The 25,311-nt window shown below is 47.4% G+C and overlaps 3 protein-coding genes across 7 annotated transcripts in view; 2 read left to right on the forward strand and 1 right to left on the reverse strand.

Moving 5' to 3' along the window:
* Window positions 1–10,682, reverse strand: part of LOC114592528 (uncharacterized) — a 41,455-nt gene extending 30,773 nt beyond the window's left edge. Inside the window, exons 1-6 of one of the 5 annotated variants that reach the window (XM_028720714.2) lie at window positions 10,547–10,663; window positions 9,845–9,931; window positions 8,098–8,244; window positions 7,384–7,464; window positions 4,524–4,606; window positions 695–821 (exon numbers count right to left, since the gene is read on the reverse strand). In XM_028720714.2, the coding sequence (XP_028576547.2) occupies window positions 695–821; window positions 4,524–4,606; window positions 7,384–7,464; window positions 8,098–8,131 (325 nt within the window). In that variant the 5' untranslated portion in view covers window positions 8,132–8,244; window positions 9,845–9,931; window positions 10,547–10,663. Of the gene's footprint in view, window positions 1–694; window positions 822–4,523; window positions 4,607–7,383; window positions 7,465–8,097; window positions 8,245–9,810; window positions 10,386–10,546 lie in introns of those variants that run through there. The other 4 variants (XM_028720713.2, XM_077923101.1, XM_077923102.1 and 1 more) reach the window with 4 other exon arrangements.
* Window positions 1–25,311, forward strand: part of LOC114592563 (uncharacterized) — a 400,972-nt gene that overhangs the window by 40,694 nt on the left and 334,967 nt on the right.
* Window positions 22,053–25,311, forward strand: part of LOC114591176 (alpha-2-macroglobulin-like) — a 62,727-nt gene continuing 59,468 nt past the window's right edge. The window contains exons 1-2 of the mRNA XM_077923094.1: window positions 22,053–22,217; window positions 23,558–23,735. Of these exons, the coding sequence (XP_077779220.1) occupies window positions 22,123–22,217; window positions 23,558–23,735 (273 nt within the window). The 5' untranslated portion in view covers window positions 22,053–22,122. The remainder of the gene's footprint in view (window positions 22,218–23,557; window positions 23,736–25,311) is intronic.

Here is a 25,311-nt window from a genome sequence, read left to right on the forward strand (position 1 = left end):
CCAGAGCAGGTATGTCAGGAAGTCCTCCCTGTCCGGAGCGACATCCCCCGATGTGTCCACTCTAGGCAACAGGAAATGTTGTGTTTGACTGCTTCAGCGATGAGATACATCCCACACAAAGGAGACCCAGGAAGCATCGCCTGGTTTCTGAACTGACTCCTCATCACAACTTTAAAAAGCCATTGACTTATTGGCCAGGCCAGAAGGAATCACCTCAGGAATGAAGCTGGACCAGGCTATAGATATGTCTAGTCCAGCATCCTGGTCTCACTGGGGCCAACGAGATGCTTCATCAGGAAGCCCACAAGCAAGACCCGAGGCCGAAGCTTAGTCAGAATGGACCACTGGCTGCATCCTTCCTCCCTGGAAAGATCTTAACCAGTAAGTAATGAAGAAGAAGAAGAGTTTGGATTTGGTATCGCGCTTTATCACTACCCGAAGGCGTCTCAAAGCGGCTAACAGTCTCCTTTCCCTTCCTCCCCCACAACAAACACTCTGTGAGGTGAGTGGGGCTGAGAGACTTCAAAGAAGTGTGACTAGCCCAAGGTCACCCAGCAGCTGCATGTGGAGGAGTGGAGACGCGAACCCAGTTCCCCAGATTACGAGTCTACCACTCTTAACCACTACACCACACTGGCTCTCTGTGTTGAGAATCACAGGTGGTCTATCCAAAAAGGGGAAATGGGGTCCTTACCCAGAGAGGCCACGTTCTGGTAGTTTTCCAGCATGACTTCCTTGTGCAGAGCTCTTTGGCCTGGATCCAGCAGAGCCCACTCCTCCTCCGTGAAAAACACAGCCACCTCCTCAAAGGACACCAGACCCTGAAAGAAGAAGAAAGAATTACTGCAATATACAGTGGTGCCCCGCAAGATGAATGCCTCGCAAGACGAAAAACCCGCTAGACGAAAGGGTTTTCCGTTTTTCGATGCGCTTCGCAAGACGATTTTCCCTATGGGCTTGCTTCGCAAGACGGAAACGTCTTGCAAGTCTTGCGATTTTTTTCCCGCTCCCCCCCCCCCTTTTTCTAAGCCGCTAATAGCCTTTTAGCCACTAAGCCTTTAATAGCCGCTAAGCCTTTAATAGCCGCTAAGCCTCTAATAGCCTTTTAGCCGCTAAGCCTTTAATAGCCGCTAATCCGCTAATAGTGCTAATCTGCTAATCCGCTAATAGGGTTGCTTCGCAAGACGAAAAAACCGCAAGACGAAGAGACTCGCGGAACGGATTATTTTCGTCTTGCGAGGCACCACTGTATACCATTATCCCAGGTTGTTTTTTGCTTTTTCTATGTTTTTAACGTCTGGTGTTTTATGGCATTTCTATATAGCGCTGGAAGTTGCCCAGAGTGGCTGGGGCAACCCGGTCAGATGGGCAGAACAACAACAACAGCAACAGCAACAACAGCAACAATTCACCAAAGCAATAGCAGAAAAGCAAAACAAAACAAAAGAACAGCTTGATGGATAATAATAATAATAATAATAATAATAATAATAATAATAATAATAATAATTATTTTATTTATACCCCGCCCTCCCCAGCCAAGACCAGGCTCAGTGCGGCTAACACCAAATATAAAAACAATTGATTGAAGTACAGCTTAAAAAAACAAGATTAAAATACAACATTAAAACATTGAAATGCAGCCTTATTTCAGTGGAAACTCAATCAAAATCTTTTTTGGGGATGAAAATGTCAAGTCTTCACCAAGGCCAGGTACCCAGACTGGTCCTACGTGGGCCAGAAAAAAGCCAGGGAAGTCCCCAAATAGGAGCTCCATCACAGAAGGAGAAAGGAAAAAGGAAGAGGGGGAGGGAATCAAGTTGATTCCAAGCCAAAGGCCAGGTGGAACAACTCTGTCTTACAGGCCCTGTGGAAAGAAATCAGATCCTGCAGGGCCCTGGTCTCAAGAGACAGAGCGTTCCACCAGTGTTGAAAAGGCCCTGACTCTGGTTGAGGCTAATCTGACCTCCTTAGGGCCCGGGACCTCTAGGGTGTTGCTATTTATGGACCTTGAGGCTCTCCGTGGGGCATACCGGGAGAGGCGGTCCCATAGGTACAAGGGTCCTAATAATAATTTAGTTATATGCCACCCATTTGAACAAGTTGTCCCAGTCAGATAAGGTCACTGGTCCACCTACTCCAGCATCCTATTCTCACAGTGGCCGCCAAATGCCTGTGGGAAACCTGCAAGGAGGACCAGAAACAGCTGCTCTCTCCCTTTCTTCGGTTTCCAGCAACTGGTATTCAGAAGCATTGTGGCCTCTGTTGCTCCATGATTCTGTCTAATCCTCTTTTAAAGTTTGGCAGCCATCACTGCCTCCTGTGGGACTGTCTGCATGCTGTCAGCGGCTCCAGGCTGGTTGCCCAGGGAAGTATAAAGACTAATAATAATAATAATAATAATTTTTATTTATACCCCGCCCTCCCCGGCCAGAGCCGAGTTCAGGGCAGCTAACACCAGTAAAATTACAGTAAAAACATAATAGGAAAAAAAACCCCAATTTAAAATTCAGGTTAAAATGCAATTTAAAATGCAGCCTCATTTTAAAAGTAGCCCATAGATCAAAACCATAAGGGAGGGGAAACATAAGGGTCAGACTGAGTCCAAACCAAAGGCAAGGCGGAACAGCTCTGTCAAGTCCCACAGGGTCCTAGTCTCTTGTGACAGAGTGTTCCACCAAGTTGGGGCCACTACTGAAAAGGCCCTGGCCCTAGTTGAGACCAGTCTAACCACCTTGCGATTTGGGACCTCCAAAATGTTGTCATTTATGGACCTTAAGGTCCTCCACGGGGCATACCAGGAGAGGCGGTTCTTATGGTCCTTTTTTATTGCAAAGCCATAGAACCCAGCCTCCTGGATAATGGTGTTGTTCTGAGTGAATCGCCACTGCCCATCTCTCCCACTTCCTCACTCATTGTCGTCATCACCTCCTCTACGGGTGGCGCTAAGTGCCCTCTGTCTTTGAGCTCTTTGCTCTCCTACTTTTAAGGCTCGCCAGGTTCTGGGAGATGGTGGGTCTGGAATGCTTTCTAGTGACAACTGATCAGCCAGCTGCTGCTCTGGCTCTCCCATCATTTCCCAACTTTCCCCCTCATCTGTGACCTCCCTCAAACCCCCTGTTGTAAATCTAACCTGTCTTCCTCTTCCTCCTCCCTGGGAGGGTCAGGATGGGGACCACTCCTCCTCCTCAGCCCAGTCCCTGTCTGGGAGCAAATTCCACAGTTTGAACCATGCGCCCCGTGAGAGTTCCCAACAGAAGCAAAACAAAGCACTCCACACAGTGAGGAGTTGCTGCGCTCAGATTCTCTTGCTGGTTTCCCACAATGCATCTGGTTTCCCACCGTGAGAACAGTATGCTGGGCAAGATGGGCCAGTGATCTTGCATCCTTCTGTTGCAGAAGGATCCCCCAAGAGGGATATATATTCTGGTGAATAACAGAGGAAATAATTCACTTTATCTCTAGCTGGTATAATGTGAGTTACAGATAGGTAGCCGTGTTGGTCTGCCATAGTCAAAACAAAAAAAATTCCTTCCAGTAGCACCTTAAAGACCAACTAGGTTAGTTCTTGGTATGAGCTTTCGTGTGCATGCACACTTCTTCAGATACCAAAGAAGTGTGCATGCACACGAAAGCTCATACCAAGAACTAACTTAGTTGGTCTTTAAGGTGCTACTGGAAGGAATTTTTTTTGTTTTGGTATAATGTGAGTTTGGAATGCTCTTATTAAAAGTGGGCCAAAATGTAGTCAGAACACAAAAGGGTAATACTTGGAGAAGACATGAAGTTTTAGGAAACTAGATAGCTAATGTAAGTGGCATCAGCCTAATCATCTAGGCCAGACAATGCTCTCATACCCTTTGACACCTAGGTGGCATCTAAGTGGCAAACTAGGAATTTAATTTCAACTTCATGTGTCTCTGCCCTAATTGTGGGTTGGTTCTGGAGTGTAGTTCTGCTCATGGAGTGGTTATTCCAGGTTCCCAGTCATGGAAGAGAAGAGTTGAATTTCACTGATTCCCTATCATCATGCATCCTCCCATCTACTTTTTAGTGTAAGGATCCCTCCAGCATAAGTTCAATGTTAGAAACTCAGATACGTAAGCTGTTCGCCAAATGGAGCCTTAAACCCGGGTTACGGAATGTCTAGTCGCAAGTTGTTGGGTTTTTTTGCAAGGTTTTTTCCTAAAGCAATTTTATTTATGCGTCGCATGGGGTGCCTTTTTGACTCTCGGCGCCCACCAGGTGACTTGCGGCGCAATGCAGGGGGCTGCAGTTATACTCTCGAGTCTCACATCTCTGCACACATCTCAAACTGACCATGCCAGGTCGCAAAACCCTGAAATTGTGAGCACTGTAGGAAGGAAGTCCCATTGCCTTGAAGCAGGCAGGACTCAACCGGGGGAGGCTCCTCCCACTGAAGGAGGGAAGGAACCTATTTGCATAGCCCCGCCTCTGAGGCAAGTGGGAGGAGCAACCCTCTTGGGACGACAACCTCCACTCAGCGTGGATCCTTCCCCTACCTGCGCTGGGTGCGAAGCAGCTCTTTCCACTTCGCCACAAGGAGGAAAGGATCCGGAAGGCGCCAGTGACGTTTGTCCCCTGCCTGTCAGGGTGACAAGAAGAAAAGCACACCAGCGGAGATATTTTCAGAGTCACTCACTTGAGAAGCCCTATTTGCTGCAGGACACAATTTAAGGCGCGACTCCCCTGAGAATTTGGTTTGATTTATATATTTGCTGAGATAAATATTTATACAGTGGTACCTCGGGTTACAGAGGCTTCAGGTTACAGACTCCGCTAACCCAGAAATAGTACCTCGGGTTAAGAACTTTGCTTCAGGATGAGAACAGAAATCACGTGGTGGCAGCGGGAGGCCCCATTAGCTAAAGTAATGCCTCAGGTTAAGAACAGTTTCAGGTTAAGAACAGACCTCCGGAACAAATTAAGTTCTTAAGCCGAGGGACCACTGAATGACGCTATTCATTTCAAAAATATCAGACTGGTTTACAACATTTATACATAAATGAAAATTAGACACCCTGTTTTCACGGTGCCCCACCAGACGCCTATGGGAGATCGGCAAGCCGGGTTCTGCCCCTACTCTCTCCATGCCATGTTTCATCTTATAATCTTAAAAGGTAAAGGAACCCCTGACCATTAGGTCCAGTCGCGAACGACTCTGGGGTTGCGGTGCTCATCTCGCTTTATTGGCCGAGGGAGCCGGCGTACAGCTTCCGGGTCATGTGGCTAGCATGACTAAGCCGCTTCTGGTGAACCAGAGCAGCGCACGGAAACGCCGCTTACCTTCCTGCCGGAGCGGTACCTATTTATCTACTTGCACTTTGACGTGCTTTCGAACTGCTAGGTTGGCAGGAGCAGGGACCGAACAACGGGAGCTCACCCTGTCGCGGGGATTCGAACCACCGACCTTCTGATTGGCAAGTCCTAGGCTCTGTGGTTTAACCCACAGCGCCACCCGCGTCCCTTATTTTATAATCTTAGAATAGCAGAATTGGAAGGGACCCTGAGGGTCATCTAGCCCAACCCTGTCAGGTGTGCGTGCAGGAGCCAGGCCCTGTGACCAATAGGACTTTGCAGGAGTGGGGCCTTCCTAAGTTTGTTCTGAAGAGGCAAGGTGCGGCCGCACAGGTGAGGCTGATTGGTAACTCACAGCACCTGGTGGCAAGAGGTGGGAAGGGATATAAGGTCAGCATTTCCCTTCGGCTCTTGGCCACAGCAACACGCTTCCTGCCTTGCTGCGTTTGGCTTCTTGCTTCCTGATCCTTGAACCTCAGCTTCTTGACTCCTTGCTTCTCGACTCTTGGACCCTCGACTTTGGGACTCCTTGCTTCCTGACCCTCAAACCCCTGGCTTCTGGACTCTTGTTCCTGCTCCCACCCCGCCATCTTGCCCCCGGTCCTGACGTCCCCAGCCGGAACTTCGATTGCCCGTGAACCGGACCTTGACAAACCCGCTGCAATGCAGGAATCTCTACTAAAGCATCCATGACAGATGGCCATCCAACCACCGCTTAAAAATCTCCAATGAAGGAGAGACCACAACTTCCGGAGGGAGACCATTCCACTAATGAACAGCTCTTACTGTCAGAAAGGTCTTTCCGATGTTTAGTCAGAACCTCCTTTCTTGTAACTTGAAGCCATGGGTTCGAATCCTGCCTCCAGAGCAGGAGAAAACAAACTTGCTCCATCTTCCATGTGACAGCCTTTGAGATAGTTGAACAAAGCTATTACCTCTTACTTGCCTTTTCTCTGAGCTAAAAGGTCCCAAATGCTGCAACTTTTCTGGCTGCCCTTTTCTCAATAATATGAAATAAATAAACCTTTCTGAACTCTGCAGTGTCCTTTTGAGGTCCTGCTCCGAGGGCCTTCTGGCGGTTCCCTCCTTGCGAGAAGTGAGGTTATGGGTAACCAGACAGAGGGCCTTCTTGGTAGCGGCGCCCATCCTGTAGAACACCCTCCCATCAGATGTCAAGGAAGTAAACAACTATCTGACTTTTAGAAGGCACCTGAAGGCAGCCCAATTTAGGGAAGTTTTTAATGTTTGATGTTTTATTATTATTATTAATACTCTGTTGGGAGCTGCCCAGAGTGGCTGGGGAAACCCAGTCAGATGGGCAAGGTATAAACAATAAACAATTGTTGTTGCTGTTATTGTTGCTGTTTTGCCCCACTTCAGTGCTGCTAACTCGACTTCAACCCCCCCACCCCTGAGGCGCACTCCATTGTTTCCTGAGACAATCGGATGCCAGCAATGGTTCTCACATATCCATTTTCTTCAGCGTTTCAACTGAAGGGCTAACTTTTATTAAGAAGAACCGCTAACAACTTGGGCTCTACAAAAAAGCACAGCCACATGCTCCTTTTGTCATATAACATTTTATCCGAGCTGCCTCTGATCTTTCACATATAAAACACACACACAAACCCCAAGCAGGACATTATACTGGAAGGACATATAAATATATATATATATTATTATTATTTTGAGGGGAGGAGGCCAGAACTGCACAATGTACAGTGGTACCTTGGGTTACAGACGCTTCAGGTTACAGACTCCACTAACCCAGAAATATTACCTTGGGTTAAGAACTTTGCTTCAGGATAAGAACAGAAATCGTGCTCCGGCGGCGCGGAGCAGCAGGAGGCCCCCTTAGCTAAAGTGGTGCTTCAGGTTAAGAACAGACCTCCGGAACGAATTAAGTACCTGAGGTACCACAGTATTCCATATCTGGCCACACCATAGATCTATCTAAAGGCAGTGTGATTTTCAGTCCCTTGCCTAATGAACCCCCAGAATGAGCTTGGCCCCTCAAGGGAACCAGACGTGAACAGAGTCCCAGAGCAAGTCAAAAGCCCCTACCTGCAGATCCGTCCCGGACAAATTGCTCCTCTACTTCTTTCAACCAGGAGATGAGGTTTGGCCGTGGAATCTGAGGTCCTTCTTTAAAAGAAAAGGGAAAAAAAACCATGCTGTTTTTGTGGATTCTCTGGGATGCCCAACACCTACCTTCAGAGACATAAGAGCATGAGAATAGGCTGCTGGATCAGGCCCATCTAGTCCAGCACCCCTGTTGAAGCAGCTCCTATACATTGGAACTCCCTGCCCCTTGATTATTAGGCAGGAATCATTACGGTATTCTTCTAGACACCTGCTGAAAACTTTTCCTTCGGCAGACCCAGACAGATGATTCGGATGCATCTGTTCCTAAATTTGTATTAGATGTTTCACTGTGTTGTATTTAGATGTCTAATATGTTTTCAATAGCTTTCAGAAGTTTTAAATAGCTTTCAGGTGTTTAAAATATGCTTTTATTTCGTGCGTGTGTTTGTGTGTGTGTGTGTGTGTGTGTGTGTGTGTGTGTGTGTGTAAGTGTAATTACAGAACTGTTTGCTGTCCTGGGCTCCTTTTGGGAAGCAGGGTGGAATATAAATTTAAATATATATATATATATATATATATATATATATATATAATCCCCCCCAAAGGAATGATGGTGGGAGTTGTAGTCCAAAACATCCAACATGGAGGAAGGCTGTTTTGATCTATCGGAAGAGGGGGAAACGGGATTCTTACCTAGAGACTCCACATCCCCATCATTCTTCAGCATGACTCCCCTGTACAGAGAGTTCTTTGGCCTGGACTCGACAGAGCCCACTCTGCTTCTTCCTTTTCCTCCTCTTTGGTGAATTGAACAGCCACCTCCTTTAAGGAAACATGAAGCTGAAAGAAAAAAGCACGCAGTTCTCACCAGACGCAGAACAGTCAGGCAGACGTGTTCGTATCACAGAACTGCAGGGCTGGAAGAGACACATGATGGGTTACCCAGTCCAACCCCGTTTTGCAGGAAAAGAATAAAACAACTGTTTTTAAAGGCAACTATCTAAAACGTTCAGGAAGTAACGATTAAAACCAACGATAAGCTGGAAGCAGGTTGAAAAACAGACATCCACGCTTTGCTGGCTCTGAAAAGGCTCACCTAAACGAAAATATTTTCAGCAGCTGCCAAAAAAAGTACAGTGAAGGCTCCTGCCTGGTGTCAAGAGGCAGGTAGTTCTGAAGTTCGGGTGCTGCTAAAAACATTATTTTCATTTAAGGGATGCCAGGAATAGTATTTGTCACCTGCATATCTTTGCATTTTGAAAAAAGTACTCCCTGGCGTTGCATCTAAACCTTACATTTGTTTAATATTAAACCCATGTTTTCATACAGCCATTCCACCATTTTCCTGGGCTAGTTTATGTAAACTTAAAAAAAAAAAAACACTAATAAAGAAGCAGTAGTATAATCTGGCTTGCATTCAACTAACTTTTGCATCCCCTGAATGGATTAATCATGACCAACTTCAACCCCTTAATTTCAGTGGGTCTACATCCAAGTAAACATTAGTTGAATCTGAACAAAACGTTTACACCTGGTGTGGGAAAAGCACATTATTGAAGGGTGGGCACATATATTTTTAAAGGAAACTACAAGGAACGTGGGTGGCGCTGTGGGTTAAACCACAAAGCCTAGGACTTGCCAATCAGAAGGTCGGCGGTTTGAATCCCCGTGACGGGGTGAGCTCCTATTGCTCGGTCCCTGCTCCTACAAACCTAGCAGTTCGAAAGCACGTCAAAGTGCAAGTAGATAAATAGGTACCACTCCGGCGGGAAGGTTAACAGCGTTTCCGTGCGCTGCTCTGGTTCGCCAGAAGCGGCTTAGTCATGCTGGCCACATGACCCGAAAGCTGTACACCGGCTCCCTTGGCCAATAAAGCGAGATCAGCGCCGCAACCCCAGAGTCGGCCACGACTGGACCTAATTGTCAGGGGTCCCTTTACCTTTACTATTCATTTACAGATTTATAATCTGCAGTTTCGTAAAAATATATCAAGGTGGTAGGTAGAAGAACATAGCAAGAGTTTGCAGGATGATGTCAATGGCCCATTTAGTCCAACATCCTGTTCTCACAGTGGATGCCTGTGGGAGAACCGTGGAGAGGATCCAAGCATAAGAGCCCTGTCCGCTCCTGTGGCTTCATACAACTGGTACCCAGAAACATCCATGCCTCTGGCCATAAAGGAAGATAACAGCAAGCCTGGCCACTAGCCATTGACTGCCCTCTCGTCCTCTGAATTTTTCTCATCTTTTTTAAAGCCGAGAAGGACTTTTGTGTTTTCTCCCTCTCTCCCGAATCTTCAACATTCCACGAGTTCTTGCATTAGGAGAGGCAGAGGAAAGGCCTTCTTCCTCTGCCCCGCTTTCTCCATGCCCCGTGTGGTTTCATAAGCTTCCTGCCGCCTCTTACTTGCTTTTTCTCTGAACGGAAACGTCCCACTTACGCCGCAACCTTTCTGCGCAGGGCTCTGCTCACCAGAGGACCGTATTCTTTCATCCCTGCGAGTCGTGTGTCTGCTGAACTGCAGAGCCTAGCAAAAGCCAAGGGGAGGAGGACATGCCAAACAGCCGCTGCGATTGCCAACAGCTGGAAGAGGCAGGCCTGGAGATGCAAACCCTGCCTGCAAACCCTGGAGAGGCGCTGCCAGCCAGTGTGGGCAGCACTGGACTAGACAGACGAATTGCCTGATTCAATATGAGGCGGAGCAGTTGCATGAAGTCCCGCTGTCAATCCCAGGCATCTCCAGGGAGAGAGACCGGCCCCCCTGCCTGCCACCTGGGGAGGACCGCTGCCGGCCTGTGCAGACAGTATTGGGCTAGGCTCCGACTCGGTATAGAAGCAGCTTTGCAATGCAATCCTGCTTCTGGTCTGGAGTGGGAGGAATATCCTGAGTGGGGGAGGGGGGAAGAGGAGGGGGGCTCCTTTGCTCTGCAGCGAGGAGCAAAGAAAGACCCCCCCAAAAAATATGGGTGCTCGGTAGGAATTTCCAATTCCGGCCACCCCCCTCCCCGCCCTTGTACCGGAAATCATTCCCCTTCCTTCCCTAGCCTTTGTCCTCCATTCCTCGGCTCCCCCCCCTTTCCCCAAGCCCCCTTTCTTTGTCCTGGGGGGCTTCCCCTGCCCCCCAAATGCCCTTTGCACTCACCGGGCGCTCTCGGGGAATGGGGCGGGGCTAGCGCAGCCGCGCGTGGGAAAATCCGACGCTCCTTTCCCACGCGGGGGCCGGGCCGGAAGCGAAAGTGTTTTTTCCAAGGCGTACGCACCCCCCCCCCACCCCTGCTCGCCCCGGCTGCTGCCTGTCTAGGAAGCCCGCCTTTCTCCCTTTAACCCTGAGATGCTAAGCGAGGGTGTTTATATATAGCTTAGCATCTCAGGGTTATATATATATTTTGTATATATTCTTTAAAAACGCAGAGCTCAATTCCCCACGCGTTAAAGCCATAACTTGCATTTCTAGAGGGGTATTCCTGGAGGAGAAAAATGCACTTTCCCTCCCACTCCTCACTCCGCAGCACACAGTTAAAACTTCTTCATGCCGCACAGCGGGGGTCCTTTTACCTTTTTTTACCTTAAACTGTGGAACTCACTGCCACAGGAAGTAGCTTGGATAGCTTTGAAAAGAGGGTCCGACAAATCCATGGGGGAGAGGGCTAAAGGTGGCTGCTAGCTGAAATGGATCAACATAGCAGGAAACAGCTATGGTTTTGAATGTCGGGGGGGGGGGCGGGGGCGCACAAGACACTCTTCTGGGGTTTCCACCAACTGGCCTTAGAAAGCATTGCAACTCCCCTGGATCCCTTTTTATAAAAATCGGTGCTCTAGTTATCTCCCGCTTGGAAACCCAGCCAGATGGGCGGGGTACAAATAAATTATTATTATTATTATTATTATTATTATTATTACTACTACTACTACTACTACTACTACAGTCCACGAATGTGTGGGCTAGACCTGAGGGAAAAGTTGCATATTAAGAAGTGCAATTCCCCACAACGACACTGCGAGGTGGATTACCATGGGTAGGCAAACTTAAGGCCCGGGGACTGGATCCGGCCCAATCGCCTTCTAAATCTGGCCTGTGGACAGTCCAGGAATCAGCGTGTTTTTACATGAGTAGAATGTGTCCTTTTATTTAAAATGCATCTCTGGGTTATTTGTGGGGCATAGGAATTCGTTCATTTCCCCCCTCCAAAATATAGTCCGGCCCCCCACAAGGTCTGAGGGACAGTGGACCGGCCCCCTGCTGAAAAAGTTTGCTGACCCCTGGATTAGGCAGAGAGCCATAGCGACAGGCCCAGAATACCAAATGAACTTCATGGCAGAGTGGAGATTTGAACCCTGGTCTCCCAGGTCTTAGACCGTCAGGCTAACCACTACACCACACTGCCTCTTTCTAGCTGAGTGCCTGTTACTGAACTTTGTAGAGAGAATCGACCCCCTTCACTTTCTATTCTGATCCAGACATTGGGGGGGGGGGGCGAGCAAGGGGGAAGCTTCTCTCCCCCCCCCCAATCCAAGTAAATAAATAAAAATACTTAAGTCGAAATTGTAAAAAGTTTTTGACAGGTTTTTCTGAGCATGGGGTGAAAAGAAAGTACCGGTAATTTAGAACAGCTGTTATTGTGACATTTCATTCCGAATCTGCTAGAGTTGACAGAGCCAGGAGCCATCTTATGTTTGCGATGGCAAGTTGTTTTAAACTGTCTTCAGCTTGTGTTTCAATGTTGTAACCCATCCTGGGACCTTAGGGTGAAGCATGGACACAGCCAGGGTTATTTATTTTCTCAACAACAGTTACCGTATTTTTCGCCCTATAAGACGCACTTTTTCCCCTCCAAAAATGAAGGGGAAATGTGTGTGCGTCCTATGGGGAGAATGCAGGCTTTTGCTGAAGCCTGGAGAGCGAGGGGGGTCGGTGCGCACCGACCCCTCTCGCTCTCCAGGCTTCAGGAAGCTATCCGCTAGCCGTGGGAGACCCAGCTCTCCCATGGCTAGCGGAGACCTTGCCAGCACCCAGAAGCTTGGGGTGCACTGAGCTCCGCACGCCCCAAGCTTCGGGATTAGCGCAGCGGTCCGCTAGCTGAGGGAGAGCCGTGCGAAGTCGCGGGGCTCTCCCCCGGCTAGCGGAGACCTTGCCAGCACCCAGAAGCTTGGGGCGCGCTGAGCTCTGCACGCCCCAAGCTTCGGGATCAGCGCAGCGCTCCGCTAGCTGTGGGAGAGCCGTGCGAAGTCGCGGGGCTCTCCCACGGCTAGCGGAGACCTTGCCAGCACCCAGAAGCTTGGGGCGCGCTGAGCTCCGTACGCCCCAAGCTTCGGGATTAGCGCAGCGGTCCGCTAGCTGTGGGAGAGCCGTGCGAAGTCGCGGGGCTCTCCCCCGGCTAGCGGAGACCTTGCCAGCACCCAGAAGCTCGGGGCGCGCTGAGCTCCGCACGCCCCAAGCTTCGGGATCAGCGCAGCGCTCCGCTAGCTGTGGGAGAGCCGTGCGAAGTCGCGGGGCTCTCCCCCGGCTAGCGGAGACCTTGCCAGCACCCAGAAGCTTGGGGCGCGCTGAGCTCCGCACGCCCCAAGCTTCGGGATCAGCGCAGCGCTCCGCTAGCCCTGGGAGAGCCGCGCGGCTCTCCCACGGCTAGCGGAGACCTTGCTGAGCTCCGCACGCCCCAAGCTTCGGGATTAGCGCAGCGCACTTGGGGGTGAAATAAAATTTTTTATCCTTTATTTCCCCCCAAAAAAACTAGGTGCGTCCTATGGGCCGGTGCGTCCTATGGGGCGAAAAATTGTATTTTAAATTCCCATGTTTTTCTGTGTATAAGAGTAGGTTTCTTAACCAAAAAATTAGGTTTGAAATTGAGGCTCGTCTTATACACAGGTTGTGCTGAGGGGTGTTTTCTTAATTTAGATAAAGGTAAAGGGACCCCTGACCATTAGGTCCAGTCGTGACCGACTCTGGGGTTGCGGCGCTCATCTCGCTTTATTGGCCGAGGGAGCCGGCGTACAGCTTCCAGGTCATGTGGCCAGCAGGACTAAGCCGCTTCTGGCGAACCAGAGCAGCACACGGAAACGCTGTTTACCTTCCCACCGGAGCAGGACCTATTTATCTACTTGCACTTTTTGGGGTGCTTTCGAACTGCTAGGTTGGCAGGAGTAGGGACCGAGCAACGGGAGCTCACCCCATCGCGGGGATTTGAACCACTGACCTCCTGATCGGCAAGCCCAAGAGGCTCAGTGGTTTAGACCACAGCACCACCAGCATCCTTTCTTAATCCCCCAAAATAGGGGCCGTCTTATACATGGAAAAATGCGGTACTTTCTTTTGACCCCAAGTGCTCAGACAAAAAACCCTGTCAAAATTTTCAGTCATTTGAAACCTAAGAAGTTAAATTTAAAAGAGAGAAACTTTTTCAACACTTCCTTCTCAATTTCCAATGCAGTTTTTCTGTGCATGCTCAGTAAGCAAAGCCCATGTCATTGTTGACCTTAGCCGGGTCTTTACACTCTGCAAGGTCCTGAATGACTGCTCTGCGGTTCAATTGGCACATGGCCAGTTAGACCCACTGCTGTAGTATCCTAAATTCTGGCGTTCTGCAGAGAACGCTCCACACATTTCAACGAAGGATGAAACGATATGCTACATGCATTCCCTGTTTAGGGAAGTTTTAAATCTTTAATGCTGTATTGTTTTTAACACTCGATTGGGAGCCGCCCAGAGTGGCTGGGGAAACTCAGCCAGATGGGCAGGGTATAAATAATAAATTATATTATTATTTGTTTATTCGTTTAGTCATGTCCAACTCTTCGTGACCCCATGGACCAGAGCACGCCAGGCACTCCTGTCTTCCACTGCCTCCCGCAGTTTGGTCAGACTCATGTTTGTGGCTTCGAGAACACTATCCAACCATCTTGTCCTCTGTCGCCCCCTTCTCCTTGTGCCCTCCATCTTTCCCAACATCAGGGTCTTTTCCAGGGAGTCTTCTCTTCTCATGAGGTTGCCAAAGTATTGGAGCCTCAGCTTCACGATCTGTCCTTCCAGTGAGCACTCAGGGCTGATTTCCTTCAGAATGGATGCGTTTGATCTTCTTGCAGTCCATGGGACTCTCAAGAGTCTCCTCCAGCACCATAGTTCAAAAGCATCAATTCTTCGGCGATCAGCCTTCTTGATGGTCCAGCTCTCACTTCCATACATCACTACTGGGAAAACCATAGCTTTAACTATACGGACCTATGTTGGCAAGGTGATGTCTCTACTTTTTATAACCTAGATGCTGTCTAGGTTTGTCATTGCTTTTCTCCCAAAAAGCAGGCGTCTTTTATACGTGTAATAAAAGCAAGCACTGCCTTTTTCTAGGGAAATTCTCGCCAGGGAGGGAGATCGTGGTATCTCAGTGAGCATTTCAATTTCAAATATTATGATTATTTCTACTTTTAGTTAAGTATTTTTATTTATTGACTTGATTTTTTTTGGAGGGGGGAGCAGCTGCCCCCCCCAGCTACGCCCATAGGGTGAAGGGTGGATAATATACAGTCCACTTCCCTATTCTCACTGTGACTGAGCACAGTGAGACACAAAGCTGCAAGGCCTTGCAAAGAGAGGGAAGGCAGGCTGGGTAAATGATTACACTCTTTCCTCACGAGAACCCGAATCAAAATGTGCCCCATTCATATTTGCTTGCCCTTTTGTTCCTTACAGCGGGTGAAGGCTGAGCTACCTCCCAGAGAAAATTGCGCAAATAATTCTTTTATTTGGCTGCTTTTTTACTGGAAGCAGGTAGGTCTGTGCCAGGGGTCAGCAAACTTTTTCAGCAGGTGGCTGGTCCACTGTCCCTCAGACCTTGTGGGGGGCCAGACTATATTTGAGGGGGGGATTGAACAAATTCCTATGCCCCACAAATAACCCAGAGATGCATTTTAAATAAAAGCACACATTCTACTCATGTAAAAATACGCTGATTCCCAGACCGTCTGTGGGCCGGATTTAGAAGGCGATTGGGACAGATCCAGCCCCCAGGCCTTAGTTTGCCTACTCATGGTCTATGCCAACTGTCTTGTCTTTGAAGGGAGGCTTGCCAACTGCTCCTCAGCCCCTGGAAGTTGGACAGAGGGCATGTTTATCTGTGGGCGTTTTATACATTTTTTTTTAAAAAAAGCCATGCCACCACTGGCGGAGGAAGAGGAGTGCAGGGGGAGCGCACCGCCCCTGGCAGCGTGATCCCAGTAGGGTGCCATCGCGGCTGCCCCCCCCCCTGCGCTGGGAGCCCGCCCCCGCCTGCTCTTTGCCCCCCGGAAGCTCCGCCACTGCATGCCACTTCAAACTGGGTTTAGAGATGTTGACGCCGGAGAAAGCTTACCTAGATCGTACGTTTCTTGCCTTTTGTTTCATTGTTCCATCTCTTCCAACACAGTTGAAAGAAACAATCAGAATCTAAACAGAAACAAAAACAAAAAAGAAGGGGGGGGTGTTGCTTTTTGACTTTTTGCAATTACTAACTTTGGGCTAAGGCACTAATGATCCATTAATATGTTGTTGCAGTATATCAGCTCCATCTGGTACGCAGGCTGAGACCCTACCTGCCCATATACTGTCTCGCCAGACTGGTTCATGATCTAGTTATCTCTCGCTTGGACTACTGCAATGCGCTCTATGTGGGGCTACCTTTGAAGGTGACCCGGAAACTACAACTAATCCAGAATGTGGCAGCTAGACTGGTAACTGGGAGCGGCTGCCGAGACCATATAACTCCAGTTCTGGAAGACCTAAATTGGCTCCCAGTACGTTTCCAAGCACAATTCAAAGTGTTGGTGCTGACCTTTAAAGCCCTAAACAGCCTCGGCCCAGTATACCTGAAGGAGCGTCTCTTCCCTCATCGTGAGGTTACAGGGAACCAGGCAGAGGGCCTTCTCGGTAGTGGCACCTGCCCTGTGGAACACCCTCCCACCAGATGTGAAAGAGAAAAACAACTACCAGATTTTTAGAAGACATCTGAAGGCAGCCCTGTTTAGAGAAGCTTTTAATGTTTAGTAGGTTATTGTATTTTAATATTCCGTTGGAAGCCGCCCAGAGTGGCTGGGAAACCCAGCCAGATGGGCGGGGTATAAATAATAAATTATTATTATTATTATACCTCCTTCCATTGGCAAACATTACTCAGCCCTTTTTGCCGCTGCATTGCTCCCCACCAGCTTCTGTGACCATCGCCACTGCCCTCGCGTGAAGCTCAGGCCCTGCTTGACTGAGAAACGGCACTGCGGAATCGTAAAATTGTCCAGCTGGAAGGGACCTAAATGGTCATCCAGTCCAGCCCCCTGCAGTGTAGGAATCGCAGCAGCTCGGGCAATCTCTGCAGGCTTTTCTCTATTTGATAAGGAGAGGGAAGGTGTTGAGCGTTATGTATTCAGTGGTCTGTGTTTGCCTGAGCTCAAGTCTGGACTAAGGAATCTGAGCTCCTGTGTTCTGATTCGACACATGATGTCCAATCGCAGAACATTTCAGGATTTGGGCCTCTGCCATTGGCCCTTGAACTCTGAGTTGTGATTTGCACCTTTGAAGTTTAGACAGCCAATCATGTTGGGAGTGGGAGTGGCCCAGGCTTTCAGGATTGTGTATCAGCAGTTGCTTTGCCCCTGTTTCCCAGTTATGTAGTTCAATAAAGGTTCTTGCTGTTATCACTGTGTCTTGCCTCGTGGGAATCCACCTACACATCATTGAGAATTGTGAACAAAGGACACAAGATGTGGGACACAATATACAGATGGAAGATTGGGAAAAATTGTGGAAGACTGAAATAAAATTCACTGCATGTGTGGCGATTAAAGGAAATTATATGAAAATGATGTACAGATATCTAACTCCAGTAAAATTAGCAAAAATGTATAAAAATAAAGAAAGTAAGTGTTGGAAATGTAAATCAGCAGAAGTGACATTTTCTCATATGTGGTGGGATTGCAAAATTGTTAAGAAGTACTGGGAAATGATTTATAATGAATTGAAGAAGATGTTTAAAACCACTTTTGTTAAAAAACCAGAAGCTTTCCTACTAGGTATTACAGTAGTGGATATACCAAGACTGCAAAAAGACTTTTTCAAGTATGCAACGACAGCCGCATGAATACTATTAGCACAATATTGGAAAGAAAAAGGTGTCCCATCTAGTGAAATTAATGGAATATGTTGAAATGGCAAAAATGACAATGAAACTAAGAGGAAGAGACGACAGAGAATTTAAAGAAGATTGGAAGAACTTTATTGCATATATACAGAAGCAATGTACACAGGTTAATACATTAGCAGGATTAAAATACTGGTAGAGATATTATGACTGGACAATAAGTAATTTTAATAATTTTATAATTTAAAATGGACATGCGATATGATGATAAACAATGGAAACAGGGAAGGGAATGGGGGAAGTAAACTCTATTGTTTTTTTCTATGTTTGAATATGTATTGTTTAATATTAATAAAATAATATTTTAAAAAAGAGAATTGTGAAAGAAGGAAATACATAGGAAGAGCCTTGCTGGATCTGGCCCAAGCGGCGATTGGTATGCAGGAGCGTTTATGACCTCACCTGGAGTACTGTGTCCAGTTCTGGGCACCACAGTTCAAGAAGAACACTGACAAACTGGAACGTGTCCAGAGGAGGGCAACCAAAATGGTCAAAGGCCTGGAAACGATGCCTTATGAGGAACGGCTATGGGAGCTGGGCATGTTTAGCCTGGAGAAGAGGAGGTTAAGGGGTGATATGATAGCCATGCTCAAATATATAAAAGGATGTCACATAGAGGAGGGAGAAAGGTTGTTTTCTGCTGCTCCAGAGAAGCGGACACGGAGCAATGGATCCAAACTACAAGAAAGAAGATTCCACCTAAACATTAGGAAGAACTTCCTGACAGTAAGAGCTGTTCGACAGTGGAATTTGCTGCCAAGGAGTGTGGTGGAGTCTCCTTCTTTGGAGGTCTTTAAGCAGAGGCTTGACAACCATATGTCAGGAGTGCTCTGATGGTGTTTCCTGCTTGGCAGGGGGTTGGACTCGATGGGCCTTGTGGTCTATTCCAACTCTATGATTCTATGACCGTGGAGGCAAAGCAGAGCCACCATGGCTTGTTTGTTTGTTTGTTTGTTTGTTTATACCCTGCACATCTGGCTGGCTTGCTCCAGCCAATCTAGGCGGCTTCCAACACATATAAAAATGATAAAACATCAAACATTAATAGCAGCAATCTGATCCAATATAAAAAGTCACAATAACTTTAAAATAAACAACTTATTACCGTATTTTTCGCTCCATAAGACGAACCTGACCATAAGGCGCACCTAGTTTTTAGAGGGGGAATGCAAGGGAAAAAAATATTCTTTAAAGGGAGCGCTGAGCAGAGCCTGTATGCATCCGAGGCTCTGCTCTGCACTCCCTTTCACGAGCTGCATGGAGCGTGTTTGCGGCGGTTGCAGGCTTTTCTCTAGGAGGGAGAAGGGCAGCCCGTCACTGACGAGCTGCCCTTCTCCCTCCTTGGGGAAAAGCCCCCAAGGCCACACACACACACTCCGCACGGCTCTTTAAAGGGAGTGTGACTCTTGGGGTCTTTTGCAAAAGTCTCCCCGCTGCCCTGCGGAGGCTTCACGGTCTACCCCAGAATCTAGAACAGCTAGAGGGAGCACTGCGCAGCGCTCTCTCTAGCTGTTCTGGATTCTGGGGTAGACCACAAAGCCTCCGCAGGGCAGTGGGGAGCCTTCATCCCACTGCCCTGCGGAGGCTTCGCGGGCTACCGCAGAGCTGCTCAGGAGCGCGGGGCACCTGCTGTTCTTTACCCTGTTGGTGCGACTAATCATGCTTCTATATCTTCTGCCTGAGGCATGGGATCAAGAAAGTGCCAGCCAGGGTGTGAATCATCCCTGAGAATTTTCCTAACTCTCTTGAGGCAACGTTCCTCCGCTATTTCATCCAGCGGATTCACGGGACAGCCCATAATAACTTGTGCTGTGTTCACCACCCTCTGTAGGCACTTCCTATCAGATGATGTCAAACCAGCGTACCACACCGTGATACAGTATGAAAGGACACTTTCTACTGTTGACCTGTAGAAGGAGATCATCAGATGTTGATTGACATTCTTCTTCCGCAATACTCTGAGGAGATGGAGTCTCTGTTGGGCTTTCTTAACCACCTGGGTTGTATTTATTTTCCAAGTAAGGTCTTCACTGAGGTAAACTCCTAGGAATTTAAAGGAAGAGACTCTCTCCACACAGCCCTCCCCGATGTACAGTGGGGCTAGTTCTCCCCTCTTCCTCCGAAAGTCCAACATCATCTCCTTTGTCTTGCTGATATTAAGGTGCAAGTTGTTCCCTAGGCACCATGCAGATATATATTTTTTTAGATATTTCTAAACTCTGACACTTCCGCTTCCTTGCTTCAGTGAACAGCCCCACCTGTCCATCCTGGAAGAGGGTGAAAAGGCCCTTACAAAAGAGTCACTGAACACCTTAAGAGGAGAGCTGTTTCCGCACTACCTGTTTATTGAGCGTTCACTTCTTTGTGAGAAGGCAATACAGCGTTGAGTCAAGCAATGGTTGCCCCACATTTCCCGCTGTATTTCCTCACCACTTTTCTTACTGCAAATAGCCCAATTTCAGGGTGAGTTTGATGATGGAGGGAGTCTGGTACTGCATAAATTTCCTCGTTCCACTGTGCCAGATATTTGGAGAAATTTGTTGTTGTTGTTGTTTAGTCGTTTAGTCGTGTCCGACTCTTCGTGACCCCATGGACCAGAGCACGCCAGGTACCTCTGTCCTCCACTACCTCCCGCAGTTTGGTCAAACTCATGCTGGTAACCTCGAAAACACTATCCAACCATCTGGTCCTCTGTCGCCCCCTTCTCTTTGTGCCCTCCATCGTTCCCAACATCAGGGTCTTTTCCAGGGAGTCTTCTCTTCTCATGTGGTGGCCAAAGTATTGGAGCCTCAGCTTCACGTTCTGTCCTTCCAGTGAGCACTCAGGGCTGATTTCCTTAAGAATGGATGCGTTTGATCTTCTTGCAGTCCATGGGACTCTCAAGAGTCTTCTCCAGCACCATAATTCAAAAGCATCAATTCTTCGGCGAAGAAGTTTTTATTTGGAGAAATAGAGCACTTGAAACAGAGTTTGGATTTGATATCCCGCCTTTCACTCCCTTTAAGGAGTCTCAAAGCGGCTAACATTCTCCTTTCCCTTCCTCCCCCACAACAAACACTCTGTGAGGTGAGTGGGGCTGAGAGACTTGAAAGAAGTGTGACTGGCCCAAGGTCTCCCAGCAGCTGCATGTGGAGCAGTGGCGTAGCGTGGGTTGTCAGCACCCGGGGCAAGGCAAGTAATTTGCGCCCCCTAACCCGTGGATTTTGCGCCCCCTAACCCATGGATTTTGCGCCATCCCAGATGTTGCGCCCGGTGCGGCCGGCCCCCCCTGCACCCCCACGCTACGCCACTGATGTGGAGGAGCGGGGAAGCGAACCCGGTTCACCAGATTACGAGACTACCTCTCTTAACCACTACACCACGCTGGCTCTCATAAAACACATAAAAGTGGGCTAGATGCACTGGGTTAAATCTGACCAAAAGTCCAGATGTAGCATTATTATCAATTTACCATGGAGTGGAAGGTTCGCAGTCTAGGAAGGACTTGCTCACAAATTTACTGACAGCTGCGCGACTTATTATAGCTAGGAAGCAGAAAGTCAATATAAAACGGAAGAATGGTATAAAGAGGTGTGGGATTTGGCTATTCATGAGAAATTAACATGTGCTATTAAGGTAAGACGGGGAATATGCAGGATAAATTATTTTGAGGAAGGTATTTGTAGAATTAGTACTGTTAAAATGGAAAGGGGTCAAACCATCGCAAAGAGGTGCTGAAATTTTGGGAGGTTGGATAGTTACAATGGAATGGTCTTGGTGGTGGGGTGCACATTTTTATTTTTATTTATTTATTATTATTGCTTTGTCAAAATAAAAAGTAATAGTAATAATAATAATGAGCCCGGCTTCGGCTGGGGAGGGCGGGATATAAATAATTTATTATTATTATTATTATTATTATTATTATTATTATTATTATTATTATTATTATTATACAGTGGAACCTCGGTTGTCAAACATAATCCATTCTAGAAGACTGTTCGACTTCCGAAACGTTCGACAACTAAGACACAAAGGTCTGCCGGCAATTTTCACTGAGAAAATTGAAAAACTCGCCTTGGAAGCCGTTTGACTTCTGAGGCGTGTTTGAAAACAGAAGCATTTACTTCCGGGTTGTCGGCGTTCGGGTTCTGAAACGTCCGGCTTCCAAGACGCTTGAAAACCGAGATTCCACTGTGGTAATAAATGAACTAGATGAGCCTTTCGGTCTCTTCCAACCCTACAATTCCGTGACTCTGCAGAAAGATAAATCTGGGGCCAAACAAATCTTCTTCCCGGCACTTGGCGCTGCTTTCCCTGCACCTGGTTGAAATGCAGGCCATTGCCTTGCGTAGGAGGCCCTGCCAGTGACTTCTTTACTCTGTTTGCTTGGCAAAGGCACCTTCTATGGGGTGTTGCAGCTTCCCTTCCCCGTTCCTCCAGCACAGTCCCAGCCCCCTGGCCTCTTTTATCTCCTCCGCCTTGCAAAGAGAGCCAGTATGAAGGTCGATGTGGGAGCAGCAACAGCAGCAGCCGCCGAGAGCCAGCCTCCGCCGCCACCATCTCGCTTGCCCACGGCTGAATGATGGGGAAGGGCCATATCCTTGGAGGACACAGCGCCTTTCTCTTCCTGCTGTTCCTTCTTCTGGGGGACATGTCGGCACCTAGCAGAATGCCGTAAGTTGCTTGCCTGGGCATCTTCCCCTTCCCCTTCTCTCCCTGTGCTTTCCACAAACTTCTCGAAAGAAAATTCGCTTAATTATATTAATTAGAACCATGGAATTGTAGAGTTGGAAAGGGACCAAATTTCTTTTCTATTTGGCACTACTCTCTCTCTTTTTATTAGTTTTTTAACATCCCATTTTCAACAATAATTAAACATACTTTTACATCTTATTCAATGTTTTTGACTTCCATCAGCCCTGCCTGAAAATTTTCCAATCTTAGCGTGCATTTCTTATTTTCCCTGTTACATTTCAAACTTATAACCAGTATCTCTATCTTTTTCTACTTTAAACAAAAAAAATTCCTTCCAGTAGCACCTTAAAGACCAACTAAGTTAGTTCTTGGTATGAGCTTTCGTGTGCATGCACACTTCTTCAGATACACATGCACACGAAAGCTCATACCAAGAACTAACTTAGTTGGTCTTTAAGGTGCTACTGGAAGGAATTTTTTTTGTTTTGACTATGGCAGACCAACACGGCTACCTATCTGTAACTTTTTCTACTTTGTAACACTTTGTATATTTCTCCTTACAAAACTTCTTGTAGTCCTACTAGCGTAATTTGTGGATTACAGTTGCTCTTCAAATAATTCATATACTTCTTCCAATCTTCTGTAAATCTCTGGTCCCGCAGGTTTCAAACTCTTTCTGTCATTTTGTCCAATTCTGCATAGTCCATTAATTTCGTCTGCCATTCTTCTTTCGTCGGAATTTCTTCTTGCTTCCATTTCTGGGCTAATAGTACTCTTGCTGTATTTGGTGCTACTCTGCGCGGTATTGCATTTCTGTTATTTTGGAAGGGACATAAAAGTCTCATCTTAAACAAAACAACATGGGTTGTAGCCACCTGTAATGAGCCATAGCCCTCTTCAGCTATCTTAAGCGCTGTCACATGGAAGAAGGAACAGGCTTGTTTTCTCCTGCTCTGGAGGGTAGGACTCGAACCCATGGCTTCAAGTTACAAGGAAGGAGATTCCGACTCAACATCAGGAAAGAACTTTCTGACAGCAAGAGCTGTGGGGCAGTGGAATGGTCTCCCTGGAATGGTCTTCCTTGGAGGTTTCTAAGCAGAGATTGGGTGGCCATCTGTCATGGAGGCTTTAGATGAGATTCTGTAATGCGTGGGGTTGGACTAGAGGACCTTCAAACTCCAATATTAATAATTTATAATAATAATTTATTATTTGTACCCCGCCCGTCTGGCTGGGCTTCCCCAGCCACTCTGGGCAGCTTCCAACAAAGATTAAAAATATATCTAAGATTCTATGTCCTCATTCGCCTTTCCCCCAAGGCATCACTTGGTGCTGGTACCCTTCGTCATCCAGGCAGAAACCTCCGAGAAGATCTGTGTCCATATGAGTCACCTGAACAAGCCAGTGACGGTGAACATCACCCTGGGAAATCTAGCAGAGACTCGCACCAGCCATGTGGTGTCCAAGACAAATCTGTTCCAGTGCATTCCATTCCGGGTGAGTTTTTCTCACTTAAGCATGTTCGCCTTCATGGAGAGCACGGGTTGCGGTGGGGTTAACCGGACACCCCTGTTGCCGGGCAAGTTGGTTGGGTCGGCCCAAAGTGTGATTGGACTCCTCAGGTTGCTTTGGAGAGTTTGATGTTGCCTTTGAGTGACAGCCTGGGTTGAATATATTCACTGCTTCCTCTTTTCGCAGCGCGCATCGGATAACCCACCCACCCTCCCTAATTTTAGGGTGTTTTTTTGCGTTTGACCTTGCTATGCCTGCCATGGGGTCGTCTGCTTTGGGGGCAGGGGCCTGGTAGGAATTTTGTCCATTTGGCTGATTGGCTGTTGCAGTTTGGTTTTTGCCTACTGCGTAGCAAATTGTCACAACTTGCAAGGTTGCAGTTAGGCATTGGTTTTAGGAAAAATTGGTTGGTGAAGGGGTATGGATTGGCTGTGCCTGCCCCCCCAGTGCTGTTGCTGCAAGGGTATTCCATTAAAGGAATCCAGGGGCTCACCATGCTTTTGTCCGCACCCCTGTAAAGGGGATAGGGCCACGCAAGAGCCCCTGGGAGCATTTGGGGAGAGGTGGGGGTCTGGCACCCAACTCCGTCTACTCCCCATAAAATGTTTCCCCTTACTGACTTCGCAGGCTGGCGGATGTCAGTTCTGTCCCTGGGCAGGGACAGGTAGTCGTAACCAATGCCTAAGCAACCACTCACATTGTTTGCATTTTAATAAAGTTGTGGCCAAAATTATGCCAAAAACCTTAAACAAAAATTATGGTGTGAAGTGTGAATTTATTTAGGGGTGGCTTGGGGACCTCGACGCACAACCATTTTGTTTTCTGTTACTGATCAAGATGTCTGGGCATTTTTCCAAGGAAAAACAGGATTGTTGTGGTCTCGTAGGGAGCTGCCTTATTCCAAGTCTGGCAGCGCGGAACTGACTTGGCAGCAGCTCTCCAGGATTTTGGACTCCATCCTAAGGAGGACCATGCCCATCCCCACCTGTGGCCTTTGATCCGAAGCCCTCCAACCTGGTTGCCCTGCTCTTGGTCAACCCGAGGATTACCTATCCCTCCCTGAATTCAGTCCCAAACTAGCTGGATGTCAAGGCTTCAGGAAAGCTATTCCTCCCTCAGCTGCAGGAAGAGCAGAGAAAACAAGGCAGAGTCTCATATCTATCTATCTATCTATCTATCTATCTATCTATCTATCTTTCTATCTATCTATCTATCTATCTATCTATCTATCTATCTATCTATCTATCATCTATCTATCTATCTATCTATCTATCTATCTATCTATCATCTATCTATCTATCATCTATCTCTATCTATCTATCTATCATCTATCTATCTATCTATCATCTATCTATCTATCATCTATCTATCTATCTATCTATCTATCTATCTATCTATCTATCATCATCTATCTCTATCATCTATCTATCTATCTATCTATCTATCTATCTATCTATCTATCATCTATCTATCTATCTATCTATCTATCTATCTATCATCTATCTATCTATACCTATCTCTCTCTCTCTCTCTCTCTCTCTATATATATATATATAATTAA

Source organism: Podarcis muralis, chromosome 2, assembly GCF_964188315.1.
Source record: "Podarcis muralis chromosome 2, rPodMur119.hap1.1, whole genome shotgun sequence".
Taxonomy (NCBI): domain Eukaryota; kingdom Metazoa; phylum Chordata; class Lepidosauria; order Squamata; family Lacertidae; genus Podarcis; species Podarcis muralis.